Source organism: Falco biarmicus, chromosome 5 (assembly GCF_023638135.1).
Source record: "Falco biarmicus isolate bFalBia1 chromosome 5, bFalBia1.pri, whole genome shotgun sequence".
NCBI classification, from domain to species: domain Eukaryota; kingdom Metazoa; phylum Chordata; class Aves; order Falconiformes; family Falconidae; genus Falco; species Falco biarmicus.
The window spans coordinates 56,429,790-56,451,908 of record NC_079292.1 but is presented as its reverse complement, the minus strand read 5'-3'; the positions used below and the strand labels follow the sequence as shown (position 1 = coordinate 56,451,908).

Sequence of the window (22,119 nt, the reverse complement as noted above, 5' to 3'; positions counted from 1 at the left end):
TATATACGCAAGAGAATGCCCTTTCTATGCCTCTACTACCTCCTCCTTTCCACATCTGTGCAGCAAACATAGTGTGCAAACCAATTTTAAAGGGTTGACTGTGCAGAGTCAGCATGTCTACAAGGACCTGCAAACCCGGGTGCCATTTCAAGACCTGCTGGGGAGTATCTTCCCTTCAGTTTCCGTTATCTTGGGGAACACAACTACTGACCTCAGGAAAGTACTTTGAGCTTTACTGACAGAGAGGAAGTTCTGAGTACGAGGTTCCATGCCTGCTCTCTTCACCTGTGCAACAGAACAGGCAGGGCTTGGGCAGCTCTAGCAGCACAAATAAATCCCATGTTAATTGTAACTATTGTTAAGCCTAATTTGTGTGCTAAAAGAGTAGTCTGGACAACGCAAATTCTGTCTCTAGCAATTCGATGTTCCGTTTAAAAACAAAACAAATCTGGGCTGTTAGTGAACGTAAGGCTACGATAGTAACAGCGAACAGGCCTATCTCATCTGCACTGGCTGGAGACCAATTACGGTGGACGAAAAGAAGCTAAAAGTTTATTAAGGGCTGCAGCCCTTCGTATGGGAACAGAAACAGATCTCAAGCGGTTTCAGTTGAGCGTTACAGGAGAATCGGCGAAGCAGCTGGCCCGGTCGGGCTGCACCGCACAGCGCTCCCCGCCCGGCCGCCGCCCCAGCCCGCCGGAGGCAGCCGCGCCCGCCCTGCGGCGGAGCCCCACGGGGAGCCTAAGGCCGCCGCCACCGCCGGGCGGAGCCGCAGCCCACACCCGCGCCTGTCACCGCCCCGCGCCCCCTCCTCCCCGCCCGCCCGCGCCGCGCCCCGCTCCGCGGCGACCGGGCACCGCTCGCCTCGCAGCGGCCTCACGCCTCACCCGGCCCTGACGGAGGCGGGGGGCGGCGCCGGTGCTGCCTGAGGCGAGGCCGGGCGGCGGCGGCGGCCCCGCGAGCCCTCGCAGGGGGCACAGCTAGGCCCGGCCCGCGGCACCTGCCCCGCGGCGAGGCGGTGGCGGAGGCGCGGGGCCGGCGCCCATCTCGGTGCCCCCCCCGCTTCGCCCCACGGGCGGCGCAACCCCCCCGGCGCGTCCCCTCTCTCGGGCTGCGCGGGCCCGCGGCCGGGATGAGGTAACGGCGCCCGGCCCGGCCCGGCCCCGCCCGGCGCCTTGAAGCGCCTGCCTCACGTGACCGCGCTCCCGGCCCCCGCCCGCCCGGCGCCGCGCGCTCTGCCCTCCCCGCACCTGTTGGCGGCGGGGCGGGGCGAGCGGGGGGCGGTATCCAGAGGTAGCCCCGCCCCCGTGCGCCTGCCCGCCACGCGTGCGCGCGGAGCAGGACGGGCGATTCACGCACCCAAAATGGCGGCCGCGATGGATGTGGATACCCCTAGCGGCACCAACAGCGGCGCCGGCAAGAAGCGCTTCGAAGTGAAGAAAGTGAGGCCTGCCGGCGCGCTCCTCCGGCTGGTCCCGGAGGAATGGGGAAGGGGGAGGCCGGGGCCGGCCTGGTGGTGGTGGGCGGGACGTGGGAAAGGGTGGCTTCCCTCACGGAGCCGGGCGCCGTGTTCCGCACCAGCGCGGCGGCAGGGGCGGGGTGGTGCCTGCGGGGAGTTTTGGCGTGCGTTCCGGCCAATGGCGGAGGCGGGTCGCTGCACGTGGAGCGAAGGCTGGCCAATCGGCGGTGCGGCTAACGTGGGCTGTGCGGGCGGGAGGAGGGAGGTCTGGGGGGCTGCCGCTGTCAGGGGCCTTCGCAGCTCGCTTCCCCCGGGCGCCGCCGCCGGCGGGGCCTGGCCGGGCTGGGCTAGGCTAGGCTGGGCTGGGAGCCCGGCCAGGCTGCGTTTGCGGGGGCCTGCGGGCGGCTCGGGCCGGGGAGCAGGGCCGGAGTGCTGCCTCCTCCTCAGGCCCGGCCGTTCTGGCCCAGCAGCCGAGCTGCCCCGTGTGCTGCGTGAGACGCCGTGTGCCAGTTCGCGTGTCTGAAATCAAGCCATAACAACGTGTTTGCACTCAGCGAATGCTCTGCTGTCAGCCTGGCTTTGTCTGCTTCCTCAGAACAGCCATAATACTGTTCTTCTGTCCAGTGCCACCAGTTCAGCCGTCAGCTGGACGGTGGTAGTAATTTTGTTACAGCAGGGTGCAGAGGCAGTAGGGAGGCTGTGTGGGTTTATACTACTGTAGAATTTGAGGAAAAATGACCCCTAGACCGAATATCAGTAAACATTTCAGGTGATTCCTGCTTGTAGGTATAGTTTGGTTTAAATGCAGCTGTCATCAGTGGTGATGGAAGCCCCTAGCTCTGTACGGGGCTGCAGGTCTGTGCAGAAGGAGGTGCTGGGGTGACGACTGACTGTTCTTTGGAAACAGGGACAGATATAATAGCACATGAGAGGAGCAGGATGCAGCAGCACCTTTTATGTGTCAGTGGCATTCCTCCTCAGCAAGGTGCCAAGGCATATTTGTTGAATGTATGGCTCTGTTACAGGTCTGTTGGTTATAAGAGTAGATTATGATGGGGCAGTAGATTAAGTACCTGAGAGTGTGGGAGATGTAAGGATGCTGGAAACTTTTATCCTAGCTGCCTTGAAGTGTGGATGAAGTCCTTGAGAGATGAGTACTTCAGCCAGAAAGCTGGCAACGCTTGAATTTGGAAGATGGGGAGAAAAAATGAGATCCCTACCAACCCATTTCCTAAAGATCTAGTAGTATTGTGATGACTTTTCGTATCAGTATTAATAAAAAATTGAAGTGCTTATCAAAATTGGTACTGTTTATCAATACTTGGCAGTCTGCATTCCTCCTTCAGAATCCCAAGCTGAAGGGAAGCTATGGAAACATTGAGACTTAAAAGGCACACAGTAGAGAAGATTTACTGTAGTATAGTCAGTACAATCATATACTGGAAAAAATGGAAGGAAGCAAAATGTCTAGACTACTTAAGTAGTAAATGAAGATTATCCTTCTACCAATATGTTTTTAGATTGCTTTGAATATTGAAGGGAAGCCTATCAATTTCATAAATTTACAAAAGACCTGATTATGGGTTTTGTGGGGAGCAATAAAAAGGTGCTATGCTTTTCTGCATACCTTGTCTTAAAGTCATCATTTGTAACCAGTTTTCTAAAATTGCCATGGAAAATTGTAGCCGACCCTTCCCCTGAAGTAGCATGGGACAGATATTATTATTTATTTATTTATAATAAACAAAGTATTTGAAAGGTTAATTTGGTTGTACCTTAAAATTTTTATATTCCTGGTACTTCATTGCTTAGTGCCCTTTTTGCAGAGAAGATTGTTCAGGAGTCAGCAAAGTCATCTACCGCATTAGAGATGATTTTAGTTCTTGACCCCAGCTGCTCTGGGGGGGCGATTACTAGAAGAACTGCTGCAAATAATGGAAATTCTACTTAACAAAATGGCATCTGGATTGACCTTTCTCCAAGGCACTGTCCTTTTCATCAGAACTGAGAATGTGGCATGACCTGCATCCTTGCCTCTGGATCTTGAATAGACATGCAGGTGTTTGCATTTGCTTCACAAAAAGGGGGACTGTGGGAGTTACCTTATTTCTGAAGTTGGAAGGAGACTTTGGGTCTGGGAGGTATGTAAGAGGAATGTACCACTGCTTTCTAGTAACATGTACTCATGATAAAGAATGACTCTGGGTTTCTAAGACTAATTATTTTTAATATCTCAGCTTTTCAATTTCAAAAATGCAGGGGATCTTGAGCAATAACAAGGATTTCTGTGTGCTGTAAAATGAGTCAAAACTATGTTTTTCTTTTTCTCCCCCTCTCTCTAGTGGAATGCAGTAGCTCTGTGGGCGTGGGACATTGTGGTTGATAACTGTGCCATTTGCAGAAACCATATTATGGATCTATGTAAGTAAATGATGGGGAAGACAGTTGACAGTTTTGACTTGTACATGATGCACAGCTGAAATTTCCCCTGTTGAGAGTATAATTCAGGAAATGCAGTTTTCAGTTAGGAATGAAGTAGTCACAGTGCAAATGCTAAGCTCTATTTTATGTAATGCTGAAGTCTGATAATGTGTTTTTGTGATCTCTGTCACGATACTGTTTTTCCCTCACCCTTTTTTTGTAAAGAGTAGAATCACTTGGTACCACATCTGCAGACAAGATGATGTTGCTGAGTGTATTTTGGATGCAATAAAGAGGAAAAGTAATAAAGGGCTAGGAGGAACGGAAATTATTCAGGGTTGACAAGTATTGCTCACAAAGAGAGGTATTAGATTTTAGAGTTGGGGATGTTGCTGTGGATATCAACTTTTTGATGACAGTCATTAAGATGAAATCTTGTAACACTTTCTGTGTCTGGCCAGGAAAGGGTTGGACCAATGACTTCATTTCATTCCTCATTGTACAAAAACTACCTTGCATGAATAATTGAGTTCATGTTATAGTACGGGAAATTTTGTAGCCACCTAGAGAATTAATTGTTTGTTTACAAAGGGGAGTAATCAAATGCCTAAATGAAAAACAATGTATTGCTTGTATTGGTGTAATTTTTTGCCGTATAATCTTGATGGTTCAGTTAACAACTGTGCTTGCTATGTAGGAAAATAAAGTGATAATGGAATTAAGTATACAAATTTCTATCATGAAATCGGTGTGCATGCATGAAGTCATGGGTTTCGGTCCCTTAAAGGACTGGTAATGAGTACAAATCCATTTTTTTCTTCCTCAAAACAAGATACTGTTGGCACCGTAACTATTCATCTTGTTCAGTCATGAGGGACAGAAGACCTTTTAGTATACCCCAGGTAGAAAGTTGCCTTATTTGCTTGTGTTACTAAAATGTGAGGGCTGTGGAACCCCCAAAACAAGAGCAGGTTATGCAGTCACCCTTGTAACTACTGGTAATGGAAACTTACTGTCAATAAGCCTATATGAAAATAAAACACTTCAGAAAAATGAGATCTCAAGTTTATAGTAACTAGTGAGAGATGAACCTGATTTTACATCATATTTAAATACTAATTACAAAACTACTTTCAGAAGGCTGGTTTTGGTGGTTTTTTGTGGATTTTTTTTAGTAAAGAGAAGACACACTGTAACACACAGGGCTGAAAATGGTTTAAGCAAGTTCACTTCTCTGCTTTGGGATAGATATGTTTGTATTTTGAGCCATCCATGCCTCAGTTTATTCTTGGTTATTAGAAAGGGAATAACACTAAAGAGGAGCAAGTGAGAATATGAGTTATGAAATATGCTGAGGTCCTTTGATGTAAAGGTTTCCTTTTAAAGTACCTCTAGCCTGTACCATCTTGAAAAGTGGTTTCAAAAGGGGGTGGACACTGGACTACTACTTAGTCTCTCAGATTTATGATATATTAAAGAAGAAAGCACATCACTGACAGGTAAATGGAATTGTAAAGATTTGTTAGAACATAAGTTTCATTTATCAAATTCACAAATGTATAGAATAACTATATAAAATCCTGTAATTAAAGATAATTGTTCATGGGATACATTGTAAGAGAGTGGATGCTGTTGTGTTGCATTCTATGAATCTGCTTCAGAATTACTAGTGCCTCCCATGAGAGACCAGATACAGTCTCATATATTTGCTGTTTTTTATAAATAGCAATAGGACTTATGAGGATGAAGGAGGAGTGTGGATGAGCTGGAAGGAGAGTAGACAGATGTTATTTTCCAGTAGTGAATTTTGTGTGTCAGTTCTTAAAAAAAAAAAAAAAAAAAAAAATCCCACCAAAATGTGGGTGAGGTGGAGAGTATAGGTAGATTAGGAAAAACTGAAGGAAAAGAGCGTAGGTAACTTTTTTTCTTTTTTGAGTTGCTCAAGCATAACACATTATTAGGTTGGGTATGAGCAATGTTATGAAAAGCCTGGACTGCAAATGACAGACCAAAATTGACAGTATACAGAGTAGAAGGGGCTACCTAAATTGGTGTTCTGAGGTCAGTGTTGGCTCTGGATTTACTTGCTTCCTTGTTACAGATCATTAATGTTGTTAAACAACACTTTAATTAGATTCTCAAACATAAGATGTGAAGTGATGGGAAACTGAGGAAAAATTAATAGAATGTGCAGGGAAGAGCAACACAAGATTCAATTTGATGAAATGCAGGATTCAAATGTGTCTCTCCTAGTGATGAAGAAAAACCTTGAAAGGAAAAACATTAAAAGAGTGATAAGTAACATGCTAATGGAAGATTGTTAACATAAAGTCAGGCATCAGAGTTAAGATGTCAGTTCTCCTAATGCATGTACATTATGACTTGTTATTAATGTGGTCAGAGAATTCTCCCTGCCCTATTCAGTGTACAGAAGGAATGAGTAGATTTTTAGTGGTTTGGTTTCATTCTTCTCTGGGAAGACCCAGGTCCTATTTAGATATTTCTTTAAAGGCGTGCTCTCTTGTGCTGTCATTGCAACATAGTAGGTTGGGGAGTGTTAACCAAACACTACGTTTAGTATAGTGGATTACCTTCTGGTCTAAAATGTGTAATGTAATATTGTACTAAGGTAACTGGTACAGTTTTGAACTGTGTAAAATGCGCCATCAAAATACTGTCCGCTTTCTTTAATAGTAAGATGCAAAGTACCATGTTTGATGTTCCAGCTTCACAAAAGTAGATATATTGCACAGAATCCGAGGAAGAATCTCAGGATGTTTAACAGGTTGAATGTTATTGGATTTATGAGGAAAAAAAAAAGAACAGAACTAAGTATATATAGCTTGCTAAGTCATAAGTAGGAGTGGAAGGTGGTAGCTGTGTACATATATTTTGGGAGTGTGATCCTAACAGGAAATAACGTCATGCTGGGGGGTTATAAGTAGAAGGAATCATATGATGAGATGATGGGGGTGAACTTAGGGTAAATATTTATTAAAATATGCAGATAATTCCTAAGAAACTGGAGAGAATTGCAAGGGGAAAATTCTGAAGTTCCTCTGAACTTTGAAAAACTAAATTGAAGAGCTCTTTCTGCATTTTGGGGGAATAGACTAGACTAGACAAGACTAGAATTTTTCAGTTGGAAGGAACCTACAACAATCATCTAGTCCAACTGCCTGACCATTTCAGGGCTGACCAAAAATTAAAGCATGTTGTTAAGGGCATTGTCCTCTTAAACACTGACAGGCTTGGGGCATCAAACGCCTCTCTAGGAAGCCTGCTGCAATGTTGGACCACTCTCTTGGTAAAGAAATCCTTCCTAATGTACAGTCTAAACCTCCCCTGGTGCAGCTTTGAACCAATCCCACGTATCCTATCACTGGATACCAGGGAGAAGAGCTCAGCACCTCCCTCTCCACTTCCCCTCTCAGCAATCTGTAGAGAGCAATGAGGTTGCCCCTCACACTCCTTTTCTCCAAACTAGACAAGCCCAAAGTCTTTAGCTGTTCCTCATAGGACAAGTAAGGAATATCCTCCAAGTTTATTATCTTGGTTATTTGTTTTTTCCGTCACTGTTTTCTGAGTGAATACATGATGTGTTGTGTTAGCCAAGATATGCATATTTATTTGTCTTCCCAGTAAGTCGATCCCTTCATGACATAGTTTTAGAAGGCAGCATGTCAAGAGAAAGGGGAACACATACAGTGGTTACCCTTGCTCAAGCAGAAGATGCTTTGAGGAGTTCTTATGATCAAATTTACCAGTGCAGTGGGCTGTTATGGTAGCTGTGAACAAAAGACAAGTACTTTATTTCTGTTATGTGTCATTATGGCCAGTTATTTCTTAGGTTGCTTTTCCTGTTAGGTAAATACACAGAAGATTTCTGCAATAGAACATGTATAGGAAGAGAGATGGTTCTTAACAGATGCCAAGATTTAGAAGCTGCCATTATATAATATGCATTTCTGTAACTCCCTGAGTTGAAATGCTTCCATTGCATCTTTCACAATTATGTACAGGTATTTCAGGTTTGAGCTGTATCTTTCTGCCCTCACCTCCAGATACTCTGTCAAAAGCAAGGCAACGGAAGAGTTGGTCGGTATTCCTCCAGTACCTGTTACTGTCTGACTCTTACCACTTCGTTTGGGTCAGCAGACAGCAAATAGCTTCTCTTTCTTTCAAGAGCCAGAATCATCAGCTGTAATTCTCTGGCACAGTTGGTTCTTTTTTTTATGTCTTTGTTGATACATTGTCCTTTTCTGAAATGAGGCAAGTAGGAGACCAAAAAGTGCTTCAGCTTTTGGGAGGCTCTTTTTTGGCAGCCAAAGGCAGCAGTGCCAGCAGTAGTCTCCAACCTGTTTGATGAGGGAGTTAAATCTCGGTGTCTTGTTGGAAGTGCCTTACATCACCACCAGACAACTCCTCCTCAGCTATTTCTGCAAAAGTTCATCTGTCCTTATAAGCTCTTGGGACTGTCATGTTTTAGACTGTATTTGCTTGTCAGCGCATGTTTTAGTAACACTGCAATGAATTTCAATGCTGCTTTTCTTGCTTACCTAAACCACCTTTCTTCCCTCTCATTTCCCATCAAAATACAGAGTCCTTTAAAGCCTGGGAAAAAAAAATACAAAAAATTGTATTGTGTTCCAAAGTATGCAGCTCACAGGTTAGGGCCATTTAGAGAAGTTAAAAAAACCCACAAAATGACCTCAAAGTGGGCTAGGTGGACTTCGGATCGAATATGCCTGATAACCTGTTTCCAGCAGGGAAAGAGAAGAAACAAGGTAAGTATCTTGCGTACTGGAATATTTTCCTTGCTTTCAGCAGAGACTTCCTGAGTTAAAGTTTGCTCTACCGTTGACTTTTATTCCTTCAAATGAATTTCCTCTCCTTTTCCTACTACTCATCTTCTCACCATTTTCTGTTACTGTACAGACTCACACCAAAATTGTTAAACTTAATATAATACGCCCCATGAAACTCAGCAAGACCATAAGTCTCTACTGCACTAACAGTAAAATTGTTGCTGCAATCTTTGGTGCCAAATTTTAAAACAAATGTCCAAAGTAATTGAAGCTCTTCAAGGTTCTTGAGCATCTTGCCCTTTCTTAATCAGATTTAGTTTTATTGCTGTATGTATTGAGGGCTTAAGGAACGAAGACATCAGATGTTTCAGATGCACAGGATTTTGTTCTCTTCTATAGGTAGGCCAGGGCTTTGGAATTCCTGCTGTGGTATATCTTGATGTAAAACATATAACAAATACAATTTCATTCAGATCTTGCAGAACAGTTTTTACTGAGTTTCTTTAGACCTCAGTATTGTTTTGAGTAGTTCCTTGTGAACAAGGTTAACTGGTCTCCCTCATATCTCAGGAAAAATGTGCCCTTCTCTTGTTTTGTTCATTTCCACACCTGAAAGAGAGTGAAAAATGAAGAAAGGGATGAATGGCACAGAGCAAATAAAAATCACATTTTTCAACCAAACCTGTGGGGTTTAAAAATTTTTGAATCTTTAATTGGTGAATCAAATTCCTTTTCCTCTGAGCATATTTGGGCACAAAAACAGTGAACAGAGAATGGGAGGCTCATTCAGACATTTTCTTTGACAGGAAACAAAAAATCTGCAAAACAAGAAAGCAACAAGCCCATGTATTGAGTTCTAAGCTGATCATCTATTAGTGTGTCTTTTTAAATCATTTGGGCTTGACTTTTAAAGAAAGCATCCTTTAGCAGGAAGTAAACTGTTGGTTTCATAGGTTTGTGCTGCTGCAGACTGTGGAGGAGTTGGAAATACCTTTTTTTTTTTTTTAACCTGAAGTTTTTACTTGAGCTGGAGCAGAAGTGAATTGTTCAAGCTCTAGAATGGATAACCAAGTTGCTGGATATATTTTCTCAGTGCTGTACTTCCTTCTTTCCTCACTCTCTGTCAACTTCATCCATGCCGCCTGACGCAAAACCCCAAATCATAACCCAAACCTGTAAATAGTCTTTATCCTTTTTGGGATCATCCTAGGTACTCAGCTCCAAGGTATAGAACCTTTAAAATGTACATTTTTAAACTGTATTTCCGATTGTGTATTTTTGGGGTGTACTTACCTGTCACAAGACTACAGAAAAAACACAGGTAAACTCCAGCATATACATGAGCACATTAATAAGTATAACTGATGGTACATAATGTCTGACAAGACAGTGAATTTATATTTAGAGAAATCTGGGCAAGAAGTTTAAGTAACTGTACCTTCAACTGATCATCAAAAGACATCTCGTAAAACACAAGAGAAAAAATTAAAAATATTTATCCTTAAAATTTGGAAAGCAGACACATGTTACCAACTACTGGTACGCAGCTCTGTGCTCTTGCCCTCTGGAACTTTGGAATACTGAAAAAGTAGAGGAAGGGGGAAAGCAGGATGAAGTATGTTTTGATCTGATACTTTTGGGAAAACAGTACACATTAAACCACAGCTTTTGGCACTTTCTGGTGTAACAAATGCAACAGAACAAAGAGCTCTTCCCCCCCACCCCCACTTGCTATTATGAAGAAATCTACCAGTTGATGTTGCATGTACATTTTCTACTCCTGCATATATGTGTTCAAACTTTGTTTTCACAGGCATAGAATGTCAAGCAAACCAAGCGTCAGCTACCTCTGAAGAATGCACAGTTGCATGGGGCGTCTGCAATGTAAGGAAACCTTTTATTGTAGAGCTTGTGTGGTGATGCTATGCCCTTTTTTCATGACTCAGGAGAAAACGAGTTCTATAAAATGTTTCAGGTAATCCAACAAAAAAGGCACCCTTTAAACACTATATTTTAGTAGAGCTTAGCAAGGAGAAAGAGAAGAAGGGAGGGAAAAAGAGTGAAAGTTGGAGAGGTGTAACACAGAAGACACAGGAGAGAAGAGAGGAAGATAGGCCCTTACACACCCCACCCCTTTTTTTTTTTAAAGAATAATAGATCTTTCATTCTGAGCATGATTTTCGTGATTGAGGTTTTGCCTAGGAGCTATGCCTTTTTTTTCCTGGTAAGAGGATTACTTGGATGTCAGTATGCTTGATTTGTCTTTCTGCAGGCTGATTCAAGGAGTCAATGTGTGGTAACTAGTTGATTTGCCTCCCATTTTGGAGGAAGATCAAATCTGTTCTAGTGTATAATCTCCAGCTCCTCAATTTGTTGCCATATGCATTCCTTCATACGTGGTCCCACTAGCATGTGAACTCAAATGTGCATACCTCTTAGCTAGCCTGGGCCTAAGCTGGAAGATAAAATTTTCCATAATGGAATAACTACCTGTTCCGCAGTCCTATCTTCATTATGCTGTGGGATCAAGTTACAGTGTGATAATGCTGGGACAAGATTATAAATGTTGTGATTCTGTTTGTAGAGGACAAGGGCAACTTTTTTAACCATGTCAGACTATGCTAGTTTTTGTGTGGAAGAGTTGCCACCAAGTAGAACCTTGTTTTTAAGTAGCTGTATGGGGTATGGAAAAGGGTGTCCTTATTAAACACAGAGATTTTTTTTCTTTCTGATTTTGCAAGTTCCTTTTTTATTCAGGCTTCAGTTTGTCCAGAAGACTGGCAGAAAGCTTCAGCATGTATACATACGTATCATTCCTGCTATTCACTGTGAAATCCTCTTTCTTGTCTTTCTGATTATGCTTCATCTGCTCTGCCAATTTTAGCAGCTGCTAAACTCTGCGTTCTCTCCTCCATCAGAAGTCAGTCGGTTGCCACTGCATGCACTGTGGAACAGGCTCCCTGCTGCCCTGCCATTTCACTAATATTCCCTTCCTCTCTGAAAATGGGGATCAGTTCCTTGGTGTTTGCCAGTGAGCTGGCTGATTAGTCCTCCCCACCTTTGTCTGCAAACACTTACTACGCTCTTCTTACTGTGATGCTTTCAATGGTAATTTTCACATTGAGATACATCCATGTGTTCTGAAATTATGTGATCTGAACTTTCTCTTCCAGCATGCTTTCCACTTCCACTGCATCTCTCGCTGGCTCAAAACTCGCCAAGTATGTCCGCTGGACAACAGGGAATGGGAGTTCCAAAAGTACGTATCCTGCACAGATTTCAAGATGAAAAATGCAATTGTCCTTCTGTTAATAGAAATTATCAATGCCAGCTATGTGGGTAATCTCTCATTTCTGGATCTGAGGGCATAGTTGCTGTTGGGAAAGTTTTTTTCCTCCACCTTGCTGTATAAGGACCTTTTCTTAGCCACCTGATGCTGAATGAGCTCTGAAGAAAGCCCAAACAGCTGTGGAGTAAGGGGAAGTTGTTAAAAAGTAGTGATTTCTATTGACATTCTCTCTAAAGAATGGAGAGCAGAAAACATGTGGAATTCACTGAAAGTGAAGCCTCAGGTGAATACTGTACTGCCACATGAGGAATTTTGATTCAGAAAATGACCCAAATATAGCTGCTTGTGTTCCAAAGCATTTCTGCTGAGGTGCCAGGCATCTTATTGGCTCTCTTTGTATCTTGGTGATTTGGTTTATAACTAATAGGCTCAGAGATTAATAGAGCTGGTTTCTTAGCATGTGGAAATCAAATGTCCATGTAGCCATTGCTACCGCTCTGGCCCTTTTATTCATAATTTCTCTGTTCTTTGTTTTGGTTTGTGTTTTTCAAAGGACTGTTGTTAAAATAATAATAGGAGCTCCATGGATAAGTTTTTGAGGGGTGGTTGTATTTTGAGAGGTAATTGTACATAGAGAATAGGTATAGGAAGTTTACCTGTCACTTGCTTCATTCTATACCATTTATCCATTAATCTTTTCTTAACTGGATTTTCCCTCTCCCCACCTCCTTTAAAAAAAAATTAATTCTAACCAGAGTCCAGATTAAAACAAAGCAAAACAGATATTATAACTCTTCAGGATTGTCTTTGGAACCTGGTTCACAATCGGTTGCACAAATAATTAAGATGTTTTAATGAAAACTGAGCCCTCATTGCCTGGCTAGTGACATAATATTGCATGGGCAGTATGATGAGAAATGGAAACATGAATTAATATCTTCTTGTAGGGGCTCAGTAATACGTCTGGGACTATGACGAGCTTTGCTCTTGTTTTCATGCAGAATGTATTTGAATTGGGACTCGGGGCAAAAGGTGATGATGCTGAGGGTCTCTTGCACATGATATTGTGGATGGCTTAGGCTCTTTTCTGACTAGTATCTGGATGGGCATTTGGGTGAAGTGAAATGTGGAGAACTTCCTAAGGTTTCCATACCATAGCATTTCACCTTCGTCTGGTTTACATGTTAATTACATCATGGTACAATGAGAATAAATCTGCCTAAATCAGCACGAGTGTAAAAGATAATTTAAAAAAAAGTATTAACATACTATATATTTGCAGGTATGGACACTAGAGAGATGGTCACCACGCTTGTTATGTCATCAGCCTCAGTTATTCTTGACATTATGTGTTTGTTTTAGCAACTTGAAAAATCAGTAATGTATACAATTCCTCTTTAACCTTCATTTCTCCCTGTTGTATACCATTGAATAAAAGCTTGCTGGAATTCCTGTTAAAGTTTTTTGCCTTCTGTTCAGGAGCACCAGTCAGTGAATGGGGGAGGAGAATTACCCACAGACTGGGGACTTAAGCTGGGCAGCTCTTAAGCTAAACGGCTGAAGCTGGGTAGCTCTTCCTGTCGCTGTGCCCAATTTTTGACTGTGAGTTTGGTCTCACGCAACTAAGAACCACGCCTCTGGCTCACTGAGGTCGGTGTTAAGTTCCATTGTGTAGTACAGTAGGTAGGTGTAGGGCTTGGCCTGGCTGAGCGTAATTTATGCAAATAGCATTTCATGTGGACATGCTTCCTTGCAGCTGAATTGAAATGATGATCTGTACAATTAGGGGTTGTGTCATTATTAGAAACTACTCTCTCTCACTTCTGGTCTTTAGTTTGACTAGACCAGATCTCCTTCAGAGGAAAATTTCACTAACTGTTCCCAGTTCCATCTTTTTAACTCAAGGGATGTTAATTGAATGTTACTTTTTATCAGTGCTCACAAAGAACTTTCATGTGTCAGGTGAAAGTAAACTCAGAAAATTCACGTGCTCAATTGGATAGAAAGCTAAAAGGAGGCAGTGTACGAACAAACTAGTTCTTGGTTGGTTTTCTGCTGGTATTTTCTCAGTTCAGGCTGAGCTGTAGTTCTTGCTGGCCAAAACTTCTACTCTGAAAACTACATAATGTTTTGTTTGGTGTCTCCTGTGCCAAACAGCCTGGTATCTGCCTCACTGCATCAAATGTTGGCCCCTGTGTTGACAGCCTCTGCAGATGCTGGGAGCTCAGACAAGGTCAAGAAATTGTTTCTGCTACAAGAGGCTGTGTCCCTTCATGTCAGCAGTGGTAGATACAGCAAATTTCTTTCATTGGCTGTTCGTGATGCCACCTTTGGATCAACACTTTTTTGCTAGATACTGAGGATGGGAAATTTGATAGCTGATGTTAAACATTAGTGTACTATAGCGATAAGGAATAAAGGTGGTCATTGACAGAACCAAAACCTGCAGGTTTTTTAGTAATTGCTGGGGCTTTCTCTAATCTGCAGCAAGCAAATGTCAGGATTATTTTATCAGCTTGTGTCAGTGCTCTGAAATGATATGTTTCAAAGTTTTCCACCCTGAAGAAAAGAGGAACAACTAGAATCAGGAGAGTTTATAGCTAGACAGTGTATTTCCCAGGTTTAGTTGGTAGAAGACTCATCCTGAAGTTGCAAGGTAGTTCGGATGGTGGAGGCAGGAATGGAACAGAAGAGGAGGGGGAAGATGATCTCAACAGTGGTTAAAGTGTTCATCCAGGCAGCAGGATATCCACGTTAAATGCCATTCCCTGAAATTTGAACTCCCATTTAATGTCCTGTCCAGCTGAATAAAATGTGAGATGTCCGTGTTCATGATTGTCCATTTTGTTTGCAGTCTTTGATTTTTTCAGGACCTGGAACCCAGATGCTCGCTGATCAGGGAATTTATTTCTCTGAGAACTTTGTTTTGGGTCTAGCTACATCATTCTGGTTTGTCTCCCTTTAGTCTGTGCGTATTGCCCTGAGCATATTTTTTTGGCTGGGGACAGGCATATCAGTGCAGGCATTTCCCTGTCCTTCGTGGCTTTATCTGCATTTGCTTGAGGCTGTGCCTGCAAGAAGACTGGTGTTTTGGTTTGGTTTTTTTATTGCTTTTTTTTTAATGGATCCCTCTAAATGGCAGGCTACAGGCACTCTCCCCCCCACTCCCTTTGAACCTCTGTTCTGCTGCAGTGCATAAAGCCCCAACTGTTAAATTTGATTTCAGGTTGCTATTGTAGCGTCTGTCCCAAACCTGGTTTTCCCAAATGGAAAAATACAGACTGTGAAGCAGCAATTGCTTACAGACCCAGGAAAGAAAATCCTTTTTTAGCTGCTGCCCGTTGAAACAGCCCTGCTGCCGCTTCCCCTGCCGCAAAGGGCCTGCGCTGTGTGACAGCCCACGGCAGCTCCAGCACGGGGCCCTGCTTTCCATAGCGCATTAAGGGTTGGGGGGGGGGGGGGGGGGTCGGGGGGGGAGAAAAGCCTCAGAAAGCAACCTAAGAGAGGAGCTCCGTGGCACAGGCAGCGTCAAATGAAGGTAAGAAGGATCTATTTTATCCAAAGGCACACAGTGCCCTATTTCCCCAGGCGTGGTTGCTCATTCAAGCTGGCATCACTCTGTCCTGCCTTGTACGCTTCGGCCTCCATCTCCGCTGCATGTGGTGGTGGTGGGAGGCGGAAAGCCCATTCGTCCCCACCGCCTTTCTCTTTTTTTCCTGAAGCAACATTCATTTTTGACTACAACTTCCCCTTCTTGCAGGAGAGCTTTCTGGGGTTGCAGGAGGAGTTGGACACATTTCTAAGCATCCCGAGGGGGAAGGTAGGTGTGCAGGGGAGAAATGGCCATGTCTGCCATTTTCCCATCCTGTAAATGGTGGATGCGTCTGAACTGTGGACTCAGAAGTAAAATCAGGAGAAAATGACAGTTAAAACTGCAGAGAGTAGCGTATCCTACAGCTGCCTAGCTTAGAGAAAAACAAATCACTGGTAGACCTGCTGTGAAGCAGAAGGCAATTTTGATATTCTGATGCTTTCCACGAGTTTGTCAGCCGAGGCAAGCTGCATTGCTGAGCAGGCCCTGGTGGCCAGCGCTCTGGGCAGGCCAAAATGGCCAGACAGTGGCTTCGTTCCCTTTCTCTCAGAGAGGAGACAGGAAGCTCCAGGTGCTGTGTGGCATCAGCTGTACCTTACGCGCCAAATCCCTGGCTGCTGTTGCATTAAAATGCCAGAACCGGGACATCTCGGGGCTGAGATGGTGTGCTGGGCTGTGCGGTAGGTAGTAGGAGGGGGCGGACAGGAGTTTCCCTGTCAAAATCATGCTGTGGCCATATTAAATGGCAGGCTGGCAGGAGTCTGCTGTTGAAAGGTGTCTCTTGTCCGAGAGAAATGGCTGAAACCTGGGCCAGTTTGCCAGGCTTGCAGCAGCACTCCATGGAGTGAACTTCATGATCATGTCCTGCTGCCTCAGTTGGGTAGGGAGGGAGTATCTGTGGAGATGCAGATATTTGGGTTGGAACAAGGAATCTTTGCAACTGCTTTGGGTGGCCCTGTACACGTACCCCTCCTAGAGGTGCCCCAGGAGCTGCTCCCACCGCTGCGTGGTCAGGTGCAATGGTGACACCCCACTCACACGTGGGAAGGGCACCCTTGGGAGAGGAGGCAGGAGCCAGCTGCCAAAGCTGTGTGTGCAGGCCAGCAAAGGTGCCAGCATCCATCAGCCCTCCCCTACTAGCTCCTAATGAAGAAGCAGCTAATGGCATCCCGAAGCTGTCTGGGGCCACAGAATGCCCAGCAAAGCTGATGTGAAGGTGAGCCAAGCAGCACTGGTGGTGTGTGAGCTGGAGCAATGCACGTACAAGCAGAGACCTGAGCTTCCAGGAGGGGAGCACCCACATGGAGAGATCTGCACTTTCTGGAAAACTCCCTCCTCCAAAGGCATCAGGGCAGAGGATGGCAGCAAGCCCGCTTCCCTGACTGACACCACTGTGCATTTTATTCCCTGGGCTAAAAAAGAGCAGCCAAGAAGAATGAGTGGGAAGGTAATTCAAAGAAGAGATGAGCACAGGCAGAAACCAAGACTAAAGCGCTGCCTATGGTCACCCAGGACACTGCTCCCATCAGCAGACAGGTGAGGAGATATCCCGGAGGGTGGGGATTACCCTTGGAGAGCACAAGCACTTCCCCTGGCAGCGTGGGAATGCTCCCACATTGTTCTCGGGCAGCAGGAACATGGTGCCGCCACGGGCCAGCAGAAGGGCACTTGCAAGGTGCAGAGCTGGTGCCTGTGGGTGGCACTTGGCCAGCCTGCTGCCGGTCCTTTCCCTGCCCTGCCATGAACTCCCCAGCTTCCAGCTGCTTTGCCACCCAAGGAAGGGGTGAGCCCCATGGTGGTGAACAGTGAGGCTTTGGGGGGGCTCAGTGGGCACTGGCACCCCGGGCTGCTCACCCCAGCTTGGGTGAAAGCCACCGTTGCCTGAAGCCCCCCTCCCCAGCCACGGCTGAAGAAGAGGAGGAAGAGGTGACGCTACTGTAGGTATTTTCCTACCGCAGGTTTCCCAGGAGGCTGGAAGGGAGGAGCAGGTTGGGTGTGGAGAAGCACCCCTTGTCTCCCTGCTTTGCTCACCTTGTTCTTCTCCCCACAAAACCGTGGAAAGGGTGAGCTCTTCTCGCCTGCTTTTGCTTTTCCCCACAAGCTCGTTCTGTGAATATTGCTGCCGGCTTTAATCTGCTGTGAGGAAACACCATTCCTCCCTCCACATGCTTCATTATCTTCCCCAATGCAGCAGGTTTTGCAGCAAGCCTGTTATTGCTCACCACGGGGTGTCTCAGGTGCCCGGATGGCTTCCGTGCACCCCTCGCCCCACCACCACCCCTTCCCCATTCCCTGCTGCTCACTGGGTCTGTTCTCTGCTCTCCTCTTTCATTTCCCCCTCTCTGATCTGGTTCCCATGGAGATCCTGAGGCATCAATGCTGCCATTCCTCCCTCCGCAGCATGAGGGTGGGGGTAGGTGGAATGATTTTTGGCTCACCTGGGCTGAAGTTACATCCAATCCCATAGGTCAAGCTACAAGTTGCTGGAAGGTGTGGTTTATCTCTCTGTTGCTTGATTCCTTCACCACAACAGGACACTGGCCTGTTGTCTCACTTTTTTCAGCTGCTTTCCAGCCTCCCCCCTTGGACAGGAGGGGATGCTGCCCAAAGCTCAGCCCACAGGCGGTGCAGCTCGCCAGGCCTTCACATTGTGCCATTGCCAGTGATGGTCCCAGCTGCAAAAGGGAAAAAAGAAAAAGCGTTCATGTTTGCAATTTAGAAGTATGTTGAAAATTAGCGCTGGCTGATTCTGGAAAGGCCAGACCAGGCATGGGGGTACACCACTGCCGGCACCTTGCTGAAATTACCCGCTCCATTGCAGCAGCCTGGAGTTTGCTTGTTTGCTGCATTTTCTTTCCATCTGACTGTGAACATGGCTCAGTCACCTGATTTCTCAGTCCTGGCGTGAAAGGTGAGTTCTGGTCTCACTGCTCCAGCACGAGCTATGAGAAGGGCACAGAAGTTGCCCTTGGAAAGGTACCAGCATGGTAGGTATCAAAACTCACTACTGCATAGCAGTATGACCCTGGCACATCAGGATTTTCTGTCCATGGGGCACCAGGTAGGTATTTTCAGTCAATCTGCTTTCACAGGCAGATGATTCCAGATAGCAGTGTGCTGGTGGTGCCTTTGAGAACATGTCCTCTTCTTCTGGTTGCGTTGTTCTTAGTCAGTCACTCTTATTTCCTCTTAATCTTTCCATGCTGGATCTCAAGTGGATACTTATATGCTGGGAAAGGGGATTAAAGAAGGTTTTCTTCTCTGGAGGTGCAGCCTGCGTAGTACCCTTTTCATCCCTCTTCCTCTTCCATGTCCTAGAAGACATCAGCTACAATGCAAATCAAAAGGTGCATTTGTCTCTGCTCGCTGTTGGAGCAGTCTCTTCATCCCAGTTGTATCAGATACATTGAAATGATTCATTTTGACATTTTAGACATGTTACAATTTTTTACTGAAAAACATGGGCTTGAATGTTTTGTGTACTTCCCCTCCCACCCCAAATGTCAGTATTGTGTATTTTTTGAAGTGTGTGTGTTTGCCAACATTCACCCCAGAGCTGCAGTCTTTTCTGTAAAACCTGGGTTTTGTTTCGTATGGTTTCAGTATGTAAGTCATTATTCTTGTCACAAAACCCTTTCACTCACATTCGGTTTTGGGGATCAGAGCTCGCTCCAGGTGCCAAGGCACCCTGCTGCTCCATGCGGAGTGAGTGGCCATCCATCGCCTTGCTCAGCTAAGCAGAGTCCGAACATTTTAAATGCTCATAAATCACTATTCTCTGACCCGTTCAGAGATGAAAGTCTACAAAGAAAGACAACAGCTTTATGAGGATTGTCCCTGAGCCAAAAACCTTCCGACAAGACAAACCACTCCCTAAAGGGATTGGTGTGAGGAAAACCAGACTCGTGCTCCCAGGCAGATATTTTGGGTGCCTCTCGGTGCCACTGTGTACCTTTCCTGCAGGGCAGTGAGATGGCAAAGACGTGTTGCTCTCAGGTAGGAAACAGAATGAGATACCCCATCTTTTTTCAGGCATTTTAGGACAGGTTTCATTTTATCCATGTGGGATCTTCTTGAGATGGTTGAGGTAAACGTGGATCCCAACGGGTCTACTGGACACCACTTCCAGGAGCGTGAAATTCCTGTGCTGGATTTGCTTCAGGAGGTGTTTACCTATTTCCCAGACCTTGTGCCACCCTGCCAGTGTCACCCGCGAGCATCCGCCTCTTTTCAGGCAGTCACCAGCTGTTGATAAACCCAAACAATGGTCTCCTTTTTTGGTTCAGATGCTACTTGCCTTTAAAACCTGAAATGGCACCCAGAGGTTCTCCTTCTGCTGATGGAGGAATGGAGCCCCTCCTCATTCCATTCCCATATTACATACCACATCTTTCCCAAAAGTTGCTTTTACTGTTTCTGCAACCCCTGTGCTCATGCGACATTTCTGTTCTGGGTTGTAGCCACCTCTGCCACCTCACCAACATGGCTTGTCCTGCTTACAGCTGGAGATCTCCAAGGGGAGGATGGCATCCATGAGAGAGGGACGCAGCAAGCCCTCAAAACCACAAGCAGCTGCAGTATTTGTACTGAAAATCAAAGTCAGAGCCCCAGCTGTTGCTCATTTTGTGGCTGTTTCCTCGGCCTGATGCTGTAGGTTGCAGTGGCAGAACGGAGCTATGGGTGATGACTGTCGCCTCTTTTTACCTGGGTCTGTGGCCACAGTTGATGAACAATCTACGGAAGCACCAAAAGCAGCTCCTGAAAGATGAAGCAGCCTCATTTTCTTTTTCTCTTTCTCCTTTCCCACTTGTCTCTGCTGGGGTCAGTACACCATTTTTAGCTTATTCCCTTGGGCTTTTTGTCAAGCTCTTTGAGTTGTCTATAAACGTAGTATCTTCATTAGCATTTAATCAGCATGATGAAGTGTCATCTCAGAGCAGCAGCCCATGAAGATGCTGTGCTTCAGACAGGAGGCACCTGTGGTCGGTTGTATCTGCTGGGGTGGCACACGTTCATCGGAGCTTTGCACAGAGATCGGATGTTCCTATGGTGAAGATGATGACCTCAACCCAACTCCTTTCTGCTGCCCATAAATCCCATTAGAGCATATCAAAGCCCTGAACTGTCAGCACTACCTACATGTAAGTACTGTAATTATCCTAAGTAAAATTAACAGTTTATCAGACTTCCTGTGTCGAATCTTTTTATTACAGGGTGGTGGGGTTTTTTTTCATCACAGATTTGATTTGCCATGACTTTATGTGACTCTGGATTATAAATCTCTGGCTTTCAAACGCTACCTGACATCATGAGCTGTTGCAGCAGCTAATTGGCAGCTGCTCAGAGGCTTGTTTTGTTGAGGAGAAGGCATTTTTCCTGGCTGCTCTGAAATTTGCTGGTCCCTATCAAAAAAGTTTTGCCCGTGCAATGAGCAATGTCGGATCTGTACCAAGATCCTATGGGACCAGGTATGGATGTAACCCTACACAGTTAAAGAAATAAGCCCATGTCAAGGAGCCCATAAGGTGGTGGGTGTGGGGAGAGGAAAGGGCTCGAGCCTTCCTCATCTCCAGGAAAGCAGAAGGCGCAGTGTCACACGGTGGACGCAAAGATGACCTCTTCAGCCCATCCCCAACAGCAGCTGCTATCATGGACACCTTGGAGCCAGGCGAGGCTGCTGATGGTGGCTGCCAAGGTAGCAGCTTCAGAGAGGAGCCTGCACAAAGCTGTGCTAGCATCAAAAGTTATTTATAACATAGTCAAAGCTTTCTAATGATCATATCAGGCTGCAGAGTTCAACTCACGAAATAATGCTTTTTTTTTTAACTTTTTCTCTAGCAGAGCAGATGCCGCTGAGTAAAATTACTCCAGCAATAGGGAAGTGCACAGCAGAGCCTAGCACTGCATTTCCACTGCCCACCTCCCTGCAGCAAAAGCCAGCGGACAGTCTGTGCAGGCATTTCACCAGAAGTGAAATGGTGGCAAGTGGCAGATTACAAAAAAACCCAGGAGCTATACTTCGACATGCAAAAAACCGAGCCTTTTCTTGCACATGTCTTTGCGCAGCATTAGGAGACAAGCAATGTTAGCGCTTTTGTCCCAGTGGAGCCTGGCATGATGGGTTTGTCTCAGGTCTTTTTCCTGCCTTTGACTCTCAGCCTGTTTGGTGCCTTTCCATCAGCTCCACGCCTCCTGAAGGTGACTCAGAAAATGAAACGTGACAAAACAGAACTAATTTTAATAGCTTGTCTTGGCCAAGGCCAACTAGGAATATAGCTGTGTTATTATTATGAGCTGGAACGCAAAGCTATTTACTTCATTAGCAGGAACAACAACAAAATAGCAGCCCATGGTGTTGGCAAGGGTAGAGGCAGAACTAAAATATTGCATACAAAATAGAAAAAGACCTGGAATAAACTCCTTATTATGGATCTAAAATAATTTTTCTTGGACAAAATAGGCTCAGAAAGCTCCAATGGCTTGTGAGAGGCTCCTTGAAAAGCAGGGGTTTGTCCAACGTCTGACTGTGCAACCCTCTGACATCCTGAGG

The 22,119-nt window shown here is 45.4% G+C and overlaps 1 protein-coding gene across 1 annotated transcript; it reads left to right on the top strand.

Annotated features, from left to right (window-relative positions):
* Positions 1 to 1,283: 1,283 nt before the first annotated feature.
* On the top strand, positions 1,284 to 13,436 carry RBX1 (ring-box 1). The gene is made up of 5 exons (XM_056341307.1): positions 1,284 to 1,442; positions 3,802 to 3,880; positions 10,502 to 10,572; positions 11,862 to 11,947; positions 13,260 to 13,436. The coding sequence occupies exons 1-5, from the start codon at positions 1,365 to 1,367 to the stop codon at positions 13,270 to 13,272; spliced, it is 327 nt and encodes a 108-aa protein (XP_056197282.1). The 5' UTR covers positions 1,284 to 1,364; the 3' UTR covers positions 13,273 to 13,436.
* Positions 13,437 to 22,119: the final 8,683 nt, after the last annotated feature.

Coding starts and splice junctions, on each gene's coding strand:
- RBX1 (XM_056341307.1), top strand. CDS start 1,365: ATGGCGGCCGCGATGGATGTGGATACCCCTAGCGGCACCAACAGCGGC. Junction 1,443..3,801: donor AGCGCTTCGAAGTGAAGAAA/GTGAGGCCTGCC, acceptor CCCTCTCTCTAG/TGGAATGCAGTAGCTCTGTG. Junction 3,881..10,501: donor AAACCATATTATGGATCTAT/GTAAGTAAATGA, acceptor TTGTTTTCACAG/GCATAGAATGTCAAGCAAAC.